This window comes from Stigmatopora nigra, chromosome 15 (assembly GCF_051989575.1).
Source record: "Stigmatopora nigra isolate UIUO_SnigA chromosome 15, RoL_Snig_1.1, whole genome shotgun sequence".
Taxonomy (NCBI): domain Eukaryota; kingdom Metazoa; phylum Chordata; class Actinopteri; order Syngnathiformes; family Syngnathidae; genus Stigmatopora; species Stigmatopora nigra.
In genome coordinates, this window is record NC_135522.1 from 8240001 (window position 1) to 8253648 (window position 13648).

Consider the following 13648-nt stretch of genomic DNA (forward strand, 5'->3'; position numbering starts at 1 on the left):
AGTCTTGAAGTTGGCTTTCTAATCCAGAAACCTCTTTTGTCGTCTTGATGCTTTTTCTTTCTGCATCTTCAAGCATGGCCGATACATTGTCCAGCTCAGTCTGCATGGAGAAAAGGTTTATGTAAGGCAATTGTAGGAGTACTAGGCCTTGGCAATACATAGATTTTGTGAATAATACATTTTTTTTCCCATTGCAGACAATTAAAGAAAAAAATAAATCACATTTGTTGACAAAAACAAATCTGGCAACCACTTTTTCATTTAATGAGAAAGTGTAAAAGAGTGTTTCTTATTGTGAAGTTATGACCTTGCATTTGGGGAAACATCTTTATTAATATTATTATTATTATCTTTACAATGTATACTAGCCATCAAGTCATTGCCTGTCACTTACAAGGATAGCAGTCCAATTAATTTAAATTGGGAGTTCTAGGTCTGAATGCTTTTTTGTCAGTGCCATTGACATCCCTTGACGTCCAAACCATTTTTATCAGAGAAGGGCGTATATTTGTTAGCCATCTAGTTAAATAAGTGCCTAATAATAGGTTCCCCTTACTTCTAAATCAAAGTTTTAATGAAAACATTTATAAATTATATTTTTTTTATTTAGGCCATACCACCCAAACAAGTAAATATTTGTTTTACGCCTGTAGTACCTGCAGTTTGTGCACACGGTCAGCCAACTCGCCCTTGGTCCGCTCGCCCTCCGTGTTTCTGGCTGTCACCTCCTGTAGCTGAGCCTCCAGTTTCTTCCTCTTGTGTTCGGACTCTGTCTTTGCCTGTTGAAGGCTTTTGACCTCATTGGCCATTTCCTTGTTGGCACTCTCCTGGCTCTGCTTGGTCTTTTCCAGGTTAGCTTTGAACTACATATTCATTCCAAAACAAAATGAGTTTGAACAAAATATGGCATGTAAAAGGGTCATTCCAGAATTGGAGCATGTTTTACTTAGAAAATACTTTTACATGCTGTTTCTGTTTCTTTGCAAATCTAAATAAAAGACTACAAATATTTTTTGTTTAGAATACAAACTAAATGCTCCTTTACCCATTGTGCTATTCAATGAGTCAGTCAATCATTTGATAGTTTATGTATTACCAGAGAAGCAACATTTGTTTTAATTCAATACATTTAAAATCAAAATCTCCAATTTGGAAATGACCCATTCAATAAAGGTGCCTCACCCTCTTTGCTTGTTCTAGCTGCTCAGAGAGCTCTTCCAAAGTAGTGGCATGCCTCTGTCGCATATCCTGTATTTGAGCCTCGTGATTTTTAGTCTCCTCATCGATTGCCTTCTTCAGTTCTGCAACTTCTTGCTCTCGCTTAGTCCTAAAAAAAAAAAAAAGCACTGTAACATCTTGAAGCCTAGTCACACATTACAATTCCCAGAATTGTTACCTGAGCTCCTGTTGGGCAGCGGTGGTATCCAGGGTATCCTCCAGTTCTGTCTTTAGAGCCTCCAGTTCTTCACTCAAATCTCTTTTGAGCTTCTCAGCCTTGTTCCTGGACTGTTTTTCCAATTCCATGTCCTCCTGCAACTCAGCCAGCTGGGCTTGAAGCTCTCGCACTTGTTTCAGGGCATTGTTCTTTTGGTTGACTTCATCTTCGCCTCTAAAAAAAATATTAAACCACACTCTATTAGACACAACATTGCTTAGAAAACATACATATTAGCATGCGCAAGTGTACCAAAACTTGTGATATTTAGCCCTGCAAAAGCACAGAGATCATCAATACGTTACTAACTGTAAAGCAGATAGGCCGCCAATTACACCATTACAATATAAAACCAGTCATGGTAAAGTGGCATATTTTTTCAGTTAAAAATAACATGTACTTATCCACTGGATGGCATCAGAGATAAAGTTATTGTTGCACATTTGATTTTTGATGACGAAACTGACAATTCCCACCCATATCCAATTAATAAATCATATGTAGACAATGACTTAGTCATACCGACAACTTTAAAAACTGCGTGGATGGCTTTGCATCCTATGTGTCACAATTTTTTGTCAGCATCTCCCATACTATTATAGTAACATACTCACCATGACACGTTCATATGAGATATATTTATATGTATGACTGCCAATCACACATTCCAAAACATGGGGAATAGGGGAATAAATACTTTGTTGGGTCAATCCCAAGTTATTTGATCTGTGTACTTGTCAATATGTGAATAAAATGAGATAATTAATAAGGTCGATCTACTGCTTATGTCAGTCCTACCCAAAGAACTCAGTGACATCATTTTAACTGATTGAGCAATCCATTTGAAGTGAGGGGGTCTGTCAAATAAGCGGACATCTAGTTCAAATGTATGGGAAGTCTACTGGTGACAAATTCATTGAAATTGAAGTGAAAATTCTCCTACCTTGTCTGAAGTAGCAGTTGCTCGTCCTCTTTCTTTACAATTTGATTTTTATACTCTTCGATGTGGGCCTGGAGCTCAGCTACTTGGTCCTGAAAGTCAGATGTTTCCCCTTCCAGTTTCCTCTTGGCCTTCTCCAGCTCCTGACGGGTCTTCTCCTCCTTCTTAAGCCTCTCTGGAATCCAAATGACAAAATGTTAAAAGTGTCTTGTCATGACAAAAGGCATAGTAGCTTTTTCACCATCTAAGTCGACCATCATGATCTCTTGTTTGTTCTTGGCCTTTCCCAGATTCTTAGCCTTCTCTTCTTCTTCAGCAAGAAAAACAGTCATTTCATTGATTCGATCTTCTAGGGACTTTTTTTCCTGCAAGGCATAATTATATGTTGTGTACGTGTCCAAAAATATGTTTTGATGATTCCTAGGTGGGTAAAGATGCCTTTTTAGTAGACTCTCACCTTAACAAACTTGGCGTTTTGGTCCTCTAGCAGTAAAATATCCTCTTCAAATTTCTTCATTTTGGCTTCAGCTGTTACTTTCTCAAGCTGCAGCTTTTGCCGAGCACCTTCCTCCTCATCCAGCTGTTCCTCAAGATCCTGCCAAAATAGACACCCAACCATTAAGTTGAAAAACTTTTTTGCAGGTTTTACAATTGTGATTGTAGAGGAAATGAAATAATTCATTTAGAATACACCTAAACAGTCAAGAGTTTAGTGAGCATAGTTGGATAAATTACATAAATAAAACCGATTTAAGCCCTTAAACTTAAATCATTGATGAAGTTAAACTAAAGAACCTGTTATAGAACAAGTGCCTATTATATATACTAATTAAAATAAGAAAAATGACAATTTGAAGTTAGTCATATTAATGCATCATTAAGAGTTGTTGACAACAATAGACATTGAATTTATCTCAACCGGCAAAAGGGATGGTACGTCTTAATGGCAGCCAATGAGGTCAAAGTGTGCCTTATAAAATGTTAAACAAATGTGAAGCTGAGTGAAATCAATTTCAAAATATTTCTACATGCTTTAAGCATAGCCTTTCAAAGGAGAACTAACCTCAAAATTGTCTGATACGGAAATTCTGTTTATTTTGCCCTTAAAACCTCCGAACTTTGCTAAGCAAGCAGTTTCAATGTCACAATTTTTTTTTTAGTCTACACAGCTTTAGAAATGTTGGGAAACAGACTGAGAAGGAAAAACTACCCACTAAGTTTAAATATAACAGAAACTTTGACCTTGAGAGAAATTGAAAGGATAGAATGTTGTCTTCCCCTCACCTGGATATGAGACTGCATCTTCTTCTTCTCATTGACCATGCCCTGTGACCTTTCTTCTTCTTCTTCCAGTCTGGATTCCAGGTCATGAAGGATCTCCTCTAGCTCTTGTTTCTTGGTCGCCAGGCGAGATCTCATCTCCTCAGCCTCGGCAAACAGCTCAGTTTCCGCCTGCAGTTGCTCTGCTAGGATGCTTTTTTCCTCCATTAACTTCACACAAACAACACTTACTACGCATCACACAAAAGTCTGTTTTGAGGACGGTTGCCAACATTATTTGTCACCTGCTGGTGTTTTACTTCCATCTCCACCAGCTGTCCCTCCACTTTTGTTTGCTTCTCCTTCACCTTGACGAGCTCCTCATCTTTAGCCAGCATTTCTTCCTCTTGTCTGGTCACCTGCAGCAATGGCTTTACCTGCATTTGGAAAATAACGGATTGTGCCAAAATGGTTGAGGAATTTGGAATTGTTTTACAGTAGTATCCCAGGAATGCTGTGGAAATCCAAAACAGAATAACCCACCTTGGTGAAGAGTCTCCACCACTGCCAATGACGCAGTTTGAGGTATGCCGCACAGTTTCTTTGGAGAACCTTCAGGGCACTGAGCTGTTGTTGTTTTTTGGCAAAGGCTCTAAAGCAACATCATTGGGAAAAAATGAACTTAGCAGAGTTGCGGTAGCCACAAAAATCATCTTTTACATAAATTAAAGGTGTCAAACTGGCAGCAGAGGGGCCAAATATTGCTGTTTTTTTTGTGTGAGAAGTCAATGTCCACTTCATGTATTTTGCTAAAATTAAATGTGAAAAAAATGGAGTATATTCACAGTTTTCCATTTTTTTGAAATAAATAACTAACTTATAAAAATGGAGTATATTCACGGTTTTCCATTTTTTGAAATAAATAACTAACTAATAAAAATGAAGTAAACCTTTTTTAAATCAAAGAATATGTAGTAAACGATAACAATTAGAAAATGTGCTGGTTTTCCTTTTTTAATTCAAAAGGGATTTAAAAATGATATTTAATCTTTACCATATATTTCCGACTATAAAACGCATATGAGTGTAAGTTGGAGTATCCAAAGAATACATAATAAAAAGGAAAAAAATATATATAAGTCAAAATATTTAAAAAATCTTGATTTATAATCCGGAAAATACATGAGTGATAATTACACTAAATGTTTCTTTAAGAACATATTTGCTTTTTCAGTTTTTTAAATTAAAACATAAATGACAATAATAATATTTGCTATTACTGATTGCCTGCCGTTTACACCGATTCACATTCAGTTCATTTAAACTGGCTGCGAATACTCATATTTCATCAAGATCAGTAGATTTCCCATTCCAGTCAAAATTGATTGGATATCTACTAGCCTAATCAATGACAGCCAATGACTATTAAAAAAAACGAGTTTGACCCTTTTTTAGGTTGCCAATTTCTTGAAACCCTAGAAAATAACCCCACAATACAATTTAATCATGCTGAAAAGTAAAAGAAAAACCCTTACTTGCGTGCCAGATATCCCCGACAAGTGGCTTGGAAGTAAATAATGATGTCAGTGATCTTAAGGTCCCTCTCTTCCTCCAAATGGGCTAAAACACCTGCCCGGAAGAAGATTTTACTCTGGCCGATTCGAAATAGATTGTTGTCAAGCTCCAGGGATTTGATCTAAAAAAAGAAGGAGGACATTATTAATATTAACTAATGAAAAACAATGAGAGACTTGATTTGTTTTTTTTTTTACTGACCATTCTCTCGCAGGCTTGCTTGCCGTCCATAAAGCCTTTGGGGATGGCATTAGGAGTGAGAATTTCATATCTGGACAATAGAGAAGTGACTGATTAGTATTTGGCTTTAGTTTGAAACAATAAAATTATGGGCATTGTTTGAAATAAAGTACCTCTGTCTGAACTCTTGGAAGATAATGCGGTTGGGGAAGCCTTGTCTGCAGATACGAATCCCTTCCAGGACACCGTTACATCTTAGCTGGTCCAGAACAAGGTGAGGATCTAGTTTACCAGCCTAGAAGAGGAAGAAAAAAACAAAACCAGGATATTAATAAAACTACCTCGCCAATTTAACACTTTTGTGGTCCTTATTAAAATATAAAAGATATGAGATCATATTTAACGTTTTCTTTTTTTCCCCACAAATATTTTTTTTAAGTTGAAATAAAAAAATCAATGCTTTGATTTTGATGTCATTACATATTTTAATGATAGGTACTTATAATGATTAATTAAAACTGATAAAAATTAGAGAAATTATCACAGTTTTATATTTTTTTTAATTAATGGGAAAATATATTATTTTAAATGACAATTTATTGTTTTTTAATTGTGCAATTGTTTTTCAATCAAAATGCTTAAATTAAATAAAAATATAGAGAGAAATTATAGTTTTACCCTTTTTTGATTAATGGGAAAATACATTTAAAAAATGGCTATAGTTTTTTTATTGGTTAATTGTTTTTCAATCAGAATGCTTAAACAAAATGGAAAATAAATAGAACATTTTTAACTAAGAAGGTCATTAAAAGGTTAAAGTCACTACAGGTTTCATCCACGATCAAAAGTATTAATTTGACAGTTAATTAGATGCCTATTAATTGATTTCTTGAACCCTTGTTGGCATAAAATATGATATCGACACCTCTACACTGCCCACAATTTATCAGAATCTGAGTTACATATGGTTGCATATTTGATTATTCTAAATGCATGCTTAACTAAAAGTGTGACCATGACTGTAGTACTTAAAAGAAATTGCAAACTCAACCATCAACAAATAGGGTGACCATCTCGTGACTCACCCGTTTTTCATGGTTGGGAATGATACAGCGGACGAAGTTGGGATTAGTGTTCCTCAATGTGGCCATCAGTTTGGACAGCTGCTCCTTGTACAGTTGGCCCACTGTGCGGAACATGCCCTTCTTTGTCTTGTATGCGGCGCCAAATGCTGTCTCATTCATGCCAGCAACTTGATCAAGGCCCACGATCCGGTCCACTGGTGATCACAAATATACAATGTTAAAACACGCAAAGATGTTAGACATGTACATGAATATATTTGACACTTAAAGTGTCATTATAAATGGTTCATTCCAGAATTGGAGAACATTTGGGTTTTTAAAAAAAATAATTAAATCTAAATTAATCTAAAATCATCTAATATAATCTAATATAATCTAATATAATCTAATATAATCTAATATAATTTAATCTAATATAATCTAATATAATCTAATCAAATATAATCTAATCAAATATAAACTAATATAATCTAATATAATCTAATACAATCTAATATAATATAATCTAATATCATCTAATATAATTTAATCTAATATAATCTAATATAATCTAATATAATCTAGTACAATCTAGTATAATTTAAAATAATCAATTTAACATTTTGTATTTTAACAACTAGAATTTTCACCTGTTTGACAAGCTTCCAATTGGAAATTTTAAATTTGGAATAGTTACACACAGGAAATCATTATCCATGATGGAAACAATGGGAAAATAAATGAGAAAAAAAGGGGAAGAGGCCATGCAAAACCAAGCAATAGAATTGAACTTTTGAAGTGGCAGTGACAATGATAGCTGTCCAATCGTGTCATTCTTTTCATCCTTCTGCTGTGAATTTAAACGAGTTGGTCACGAGTAGACCTTGGCAGGGAATTCATTTGTTGTACAATCACTTCCAATGAATTGGACGTCTATCGTGGCAGCCGATGGCGGAATGGGTAATCGATGTATCGGTATGAAGTATGTAAAATAGCCAAAAGTAGTCGATATTATCGTTCACCTGGAGCTTCATGGAGCTCGGGCACTTTGTCATAGAAAGAGGCTCTCTGAAAGGTCTGAATGTCTACAACAGGCCGTGAGTCCACAAAAACAAACACAAATCCGCACAGAGAAAAGATAGCATTGTAAGTTAAAAAGGAGAACATTTTAGTCTGTCACATTAATCCGTATAGTGTTAACATGCCAATCATTTCACTTTTTCTGGCATGCAAATATTTCATTTTAAGTCCTTAGTCACATTTTATGTGTTCTTTCAATCTTATGTTACATAGGAGACAAAATAGATGCAGTGAAAATGTCTCACCATCTTTCCAAAGTTCAGCCACAAACTTGTCAGTGGATTGATGCAGCAGCGTGGCCACGTTGTCATTAAGGGGGTCCATATTTTTCATGAGCCATTCATCAGCTTTATAGTCCACCTGAAGAAACACATCAGTCTTGCGTCATTTCGATCATATCCATTGGTGGTGCTCATAAACTGGGTGTTGTATTAAAACGTAGTTGTAAAACTTGAGACCGCCACCGCATTTTTTACAGCTATAAAAGTCAAAAATGTGCATTGACTTAAATATTTTTACATTTCATGAAATTTAACCACCCATCACACTAAACAAAAGATGGAACGACATAAATCATAAGAAACGTGACTTGTTTTGGGAGAAAAATAAGTAAGACAAATAAATTTCAAAAATAATACATTTTCTATTAAGAGTCCCCAAAAAGAAGAGTTGGACAATTTTTGTCTCAAAGTCTTTAAACACTGCGATTGGCTGACCAACAATTCAGGGTGTCTCCTGCCTGGTGCCCATAGTTAGCTGGGCATGGCTCCAGCACCCCCTGCGACTCTTGTGAGATTAAGCTGTATTTAAAAGTTTTTTTCTACAATGAAAATAGTTGTTTGCTAATCAATTAGATATTGATTAACACTGGCCCTCCTCAGGAAAACCATAGCTATGATGTGTCTTACAAAAATGAACCCCCGAATTAAACCCCACAACTGTGCTTTTACTGAAACACCACCCAACATCAATGTGTGGTACCAAATTTGTTCACGTCCATTCTTTTCATTTGACTGACAAGTCACGCTATTTGCCAGGGATCATGCCTACCCTTGATTGGTCATGCTATGTTAATTGGATTAGCCTGTAACACCAGGATGCCCACGCAAGACTAAAAAAAAAGTGGCGGATCAGAGCACGACATTCCAAGTAATTGACACGGTAAGGAACCTGAGATGAGGAATGCCGGCTCCCCATCTGGGTTGAATCAGAATCCCGGAAAAGCAAACTCAACACTGTTTGCACATATTTTCTCTTCAGGACGACTGACTGTCTCCCAGGATTTATTTGAACAAGTTAACATTTAATTCTCCTTCCTGGATCGAATAGTAAATGAAATATCGCATCTATATCAGTTTAGTGGACTGTTATTTATTACTCTATTCAAATGGAAGAATTGAGTGGACGGCATTGCAGTGCAATTCAAACTCGGCAGGGTGTAAATTCAGCAGCCCTTGACTGACAAGCTTTTGACGTCCCTCGGGCTGTGATTTTGGATTTGCGGACGACTGCGCAGCATGCAGAGGTGAAAAACTGCAAACTTCTGTTATATAACTTTTGCTGCATGAAGCCGTCAGTCTCGTCGTCTCAATGTGAAACAGATGTGAGAATTGCTCTCCTTCAGCAGCAGTGGAAGTTCAACAACTGGGCTATTGTATATCGCCAATGATGTAAGCCATCAAAGTATGCGCCTTAAAACATTAGCCAGACAGAAGAAATGTGACATTTTTTTGGAAATAGTCGCCATTTGATATATTTTTCTTCCTTCTACCTATGGTAGAATAATACCCTGTGCTTCCAAGCCTTCAACGAGCTGTGCTATAGTATTAAAAACAAAAATGACATACCCTCCCTGCATAGTGGATGATGCAAAAGTCAGCTTTGTCCTTCAGTTGGCGTGGTTTTTGGAACTTAGTGTGAGTGCCTTGCTCCTGAAGAACTTTGTCCACAAAGGTCTTGTCTGTGGCTTTGGGAAACCAGCACTCTTCATCCAATAAAGCCAGAATACCAGGTGGGTTATTCTGAGGAGATGAAAGTTAAGTTGAAACACACAAAAAAAAGCTTAAATATTTCTTGCACCAAACAGGGAGCACCAACCGGTCTCTCGATGAGCTCGATACAAGGTTGCAGGTCAAGGCCAAAGTCAATGAAACTCCACTCTATGCCTTCCCTTTGGTATTCTTCTTGCTCCAGGATGAACATGGTGTGGTTAAAGAGCTGCTGTAATTTCTCATTGGTGTAGTTGATGCACAACTGCTCGAACGAGTTGAGCTGAAAATGAAGCACGAGGCATAAGTCAAGTGAGTAAAATGTAGGTAAACTATCATCGGGTATGAAAGAAATGGATTTCTACCTCAAAAATCTCAAAGCCAGCGATATCCAAAATGCCAATGAAAGATGCTCCTTGACGTTTGGTCCTGTCAAGCGCCTTGTTGATACGATGGACCAGCCAACGAAACAGTCGCTCATATGTAGCTTTTGCCAGAGCTTCTACAGCAAAGTCAGCCTTGCAGCGAGAGAAAATACAGTAAATTTACAAGTCCGCGACAAGTATATTATTTTCTAGATATTTAAAGCAAAGAATAGCCACTTGCCTGTTCCTTGGTCTGCGCTTTCTGTACATAGTCTCGTCCTACTTTTATTCTCGGAGTGAGGATAGCTCTTGTGAACTCCATAACATTCAATCCAAGTAGATGGCAAAGCTTCTGTGCCACTGAAAGAGTGAGAGAACAGGCAGATGGAACACATTTAACAATGGAATTGAACTTTTCACATTAAATCACCTACACGTCACAGGACTTAACAGTTTTTATCAATTTTATTAATGTTGTTTGTATTATCACTTGTGTGGAATTTGCATGTTCTCCCCAGCTCGTGTGGGTTTTCTCTGGGTACTACGGTTTAATTTACATATACATATATGTATGTGTATGGAAATATATATATATATATATATATATATATATATATATATATATATATATATATATATATATATATATATATATATATATATATATATATATAAAAATATAATAACAATGTGCAATATTTTAGAATATTCAAATTTTTTCAATTTTTTTTTCTCCATTATCTTGCCCTGATGTGAATTTTTTAGATTACTTATTCATGTTTTTATTGGGAAACACGCACTTTGTGGAGTGGCACAACTAATTTCATAATACGCAAATGTTATATAAAGACACTAAAGGCTTTTGACTTGAGTTGTTTTGACTTGACTTGATTAGGAGCAAATGTGGATGAAAAACAGGAAAATATGTTCTAATTGAATGACTGAATCTCATGCAGATAGCGACTGCGGGGATATTGGATCATGCTGACACTTAAACATGTTGTCTGTCAACACCTCTGCATGATGGATCAGAATATTGCACTACACTAAATACCGAGAAAAGAATCCAACTTTTTGTTTTTAGTGTGGGAAAGATGGTTTTCTACCATCTGTAGTGGTGAAAGAAAAAGGGACATTCATCACTTTTGAGCTTGGCAAATTCTTAAATTCCAACTTTACCTGTATTTTCAGGCATTGAGGCCTGATCAGTATTCCTCTCTTTCTTGAAAACAATATTGCCAAATTGCAACACTGCTGAGACGACCTTCAACATGCCTGACAAGAATGAGAAAAATCACTCACTTATGGGAATGAACCTAAGGTAATGTATATAGTAGTTACAGTCAATTTTGACTCCAACTGGAGGCCACGAGTACGTACGTAACTTGAGCTAATACTTACAAACAATCTCATCGTGGGAGAAACTCATTATATGCATAGCCTCCAGAGTCTCCTGGAAATTGTCTTTGTCCTGTTGTCCAGGAATAGGAATGTTACCATTTGACAGGAATCTGTAGTTGTTAAAGCCCTCGAGGAGCAGGTCCGCTGTAAAAGGAGAAAAGATTTGTAATGTCTATTTACTTTTGGGATTTTGAAAAAAAATACACTTTCAATCTTTTACACCATGGCATCAATACTTTCTAAAGGACTCAGACTACTACAGTAACACTATACTATCAAAATTAAAAGGCTCTACTGTCCATATTGCTGTGAACTTTTTTCACTCATTGGCTGAAATTGATGCTCCACTCATTAGAGGTGGGAGGGTTGGCAGCAAATGTTTATTGTAAATAAATATATGTATATACATTTAATTTAATTCACAATTCTCCATTGAAAAGAGCCATGTGATTATACGCCAATCAGCGACAATGGCCCCAAATAGTTGTACAAAAATGAATTACTTTGTGTAATATTTCCAATGTGTTTTTTTATGTGGCTGTTGCTCAAGTGGTGATGCCTCCCCATAAGACTCATCTGACACTTTGAGAGCTGCTATAAAGATTAAAAAAGGCAGTATACTTGTTTCCAAAGTACTATATTGGAACAAACTTTTCTTTGGGAATAAAAGGAGAAAAAATCCTCATCAAAAGATGTGCAATACTAAAAGCCAGAATTTTTAAGACTATCATTCTTGCTGGAAGTAAATAAAATGGCTATGGCTGGCTAGAGAAAGAGACTCACTTTTGAGATGCTCTCCGGCTCCTGCCAACAAGCGGTAGAAAATGTGGAAAGTTCTCTCATCTTTGGCCTGTCTGATTGCCCGTGACTTCTCCAGAAGGTCTGAGCACAAATGTCAAGAACTGATAGTGTAAGAAGAACAGAAATCAAGCTACTAACTTAGTCAGTGCTGTAGCAACTATTATATGACATCACACATACTATAGCTGGAAAATAGAGAGTGGGTGTTCACTATGCTTTTTTACCAGGACATTGCAGCCAATCATTTTGGTATACAATCTTGCAACAAAAAACTTTTTGCCAAGGCTGCATCCTATCATTTATGTGGTAAACAAAGTGGACTTAAATAGGATATATTATTTTAGAACTTGATTTCATCCCATATTCTGGGAATTTCTTGGTTGCAGTAGCAAGACAGACACACAAGACATTGTAGACCTAGTTAAAAAACTGGAGCCACATCTTAAAGGATACAAGTTTCAATGTTGGCGCCGACAATGTAGCCCGCAACGTCAAAGTTGACTCGAATGAACTTGCCCTGTGGAAAGAGGGATCAATATTTATGTTAAATTATAATTCAGTTGAATGCATAGGTATTCATGATCCAGTTAGTGGTACTTAAAATCTCCATTTAGATAGCTGCAAATAACAAAAAAGTAGAAAAAACAGATGCATTGTATTGAGGAGTCCCAGTATAAGTGGCCAAGGGGGGAGTGAAGCTTTATTTTCTTTTTATTCCCATGATATTACTGTGTTTTCATCTGTAATGTAGGCAAACATATGTGAATCATAAGGAATTGAATTTCATGGTGGTTAGAATTGGCCGCATATTTTGAATACTGCCCGAGAAATAGTTGTCTATGTCTCTTTCGATAATCTGACAAGACAATTTGTGTTGATAAGCATATCATAATATAGCATTTTAACAGTTATTTTCACTCAGAAATTTCAATTTTATACCTTGCATAGTACCAATAATTTTTTTCCATGCAATTGAAAGAAGTTGTAAATAAAGCATGTCAATTCCATATGGCATTCCCTGGTAAACTGTTTCAGTAAATGTAAACTAAGCTGATAGATTATGCAGCCCTAACCTAAATCCTTTCACGGAATTGTAAACATATGTGCAGCGGAGTCAAAATAAAGATGGTCTGTGCAAAAAGGGTGAACTCACAAAGCGAGAAGAGTTGTCATTTTTCACTGTCTTGGCATTACCAAATGATTCCAGGATGGGGTTAGCCTGAAGGAGCTGGCGTTCCAACTCACCCTGCAAGAGAGAAAACGAGGTGAGAGGTCATCTATCTGGACCACAATGCTAAGGTCTCAAATAACAAAAAAGAAATGGCAAAATCATAAAACAATGAAATGAAATACTGCATTTGGGAACATCAAGCTTTGAGTAAAGGGTTAAAATGTTTGGATTTATACAAAAACACATGCTGCATAAAAATATAGTGTGTGGGTTAAGGTAACTGTCATGTATGTTCATGTAAACTCAAAAATGCAATATGCTATTATTATTCCATGTGCAAAATATACTATCAAGACGTAATAGCAACAAGTGAGGCTCATAAATATTA

General features: G+C 36.2%; 1 protein-coding gene across 5 annotated transcripts in view; it reads right to left on the reverse strand.

The window, feature by feature from the left end:
- The window catches only part of LOC144208071 (myosin-10), a 41742-nt gene that overhangs the window by 7683 nt on the left and 20411 nt on the right, over window positions 1–13648 (reverse strand). For 3 of the 5 annotated variants that reach the window (XM_077733733.1, XM_077733731.1, XM_077733732.1), the window contains 25 exons: window positions 13243–13335; window positions 12543–12606; window positions 12072–12170; window positions 11289–11432; window positions 11067–11162; window positions 10129–10247; window positions 9888–10040; window positions 9632–9805; window positions 9382–9555; window positions 7780–7894; window positions 7477–7539; window positions 6476–6669; window positions 5564–5685; window positions 5412–5481; window positions 5171–5331; window positions 4179–4287; window positions 3941–4072; window positions 3660–3866; window positions 2833–2970; window positions 2617–2740; window positions 2379–2550; window positions 1397–1609; window positions 1183–1327; window positions 657–863; window positions 1–100 (listed from right to left, as the gene is read on the reverse strand). The exon at window positions 1–100 is cut by the window's left edge and continues 5 nt beyond it. In XM_077733733.1, the coding sequence (XP_077589859.1) occupies window positions 1–100; window positions 657–863; window positions 1183–1327; window positions 1397–1609; window positions 2379–2550; window positions 2617–2740; window positions 2833–2970; window positions 3660–3866; window positions 3941–4072; window positions 4179–4287; window positions 5171–5331; window positions 5412–5481; window positions 5564–5685; window positions 6476–6669; window positions 7477–7539; window positions 7780–7894; window positions 9382–9555; window positions 9632–9805; window positions 9888–10040; window positions 10129–10247; window positions 11067–11162; window positions 11289–11432; window positions 12072–12170; window positions 12543–12606; window positions 13243–13335 (3388 nt within the window). The remainder of the gene's footprint in view (window positions 101–656; window positions 864–1182; window positions 1328–1396; window positions 1610–2378; window positions 2551–2616; window positions 2741–2832; window positions 2971–3659; window positions 3867–3940; window positions 4073–4178; window positions 4288–5170; window positions 5332–5411; window positions 5482–5563; window positions 5686–6475; window positions 6670–7476; window positions 7540–7779; window positions 7895–9381; window positions 9556–9631; window positions 9806–9887; window positions 10041–10128; window positions 10248–11066; window positions 11163–11288; window positions 11433–12071; window positions 12171–12542; window positions 12607–13242; window positions 13336–13648) is intronic. The other 2 variants (XM_077733735.1, XM_077733734.1) reach the window with 1 other exon arrangement.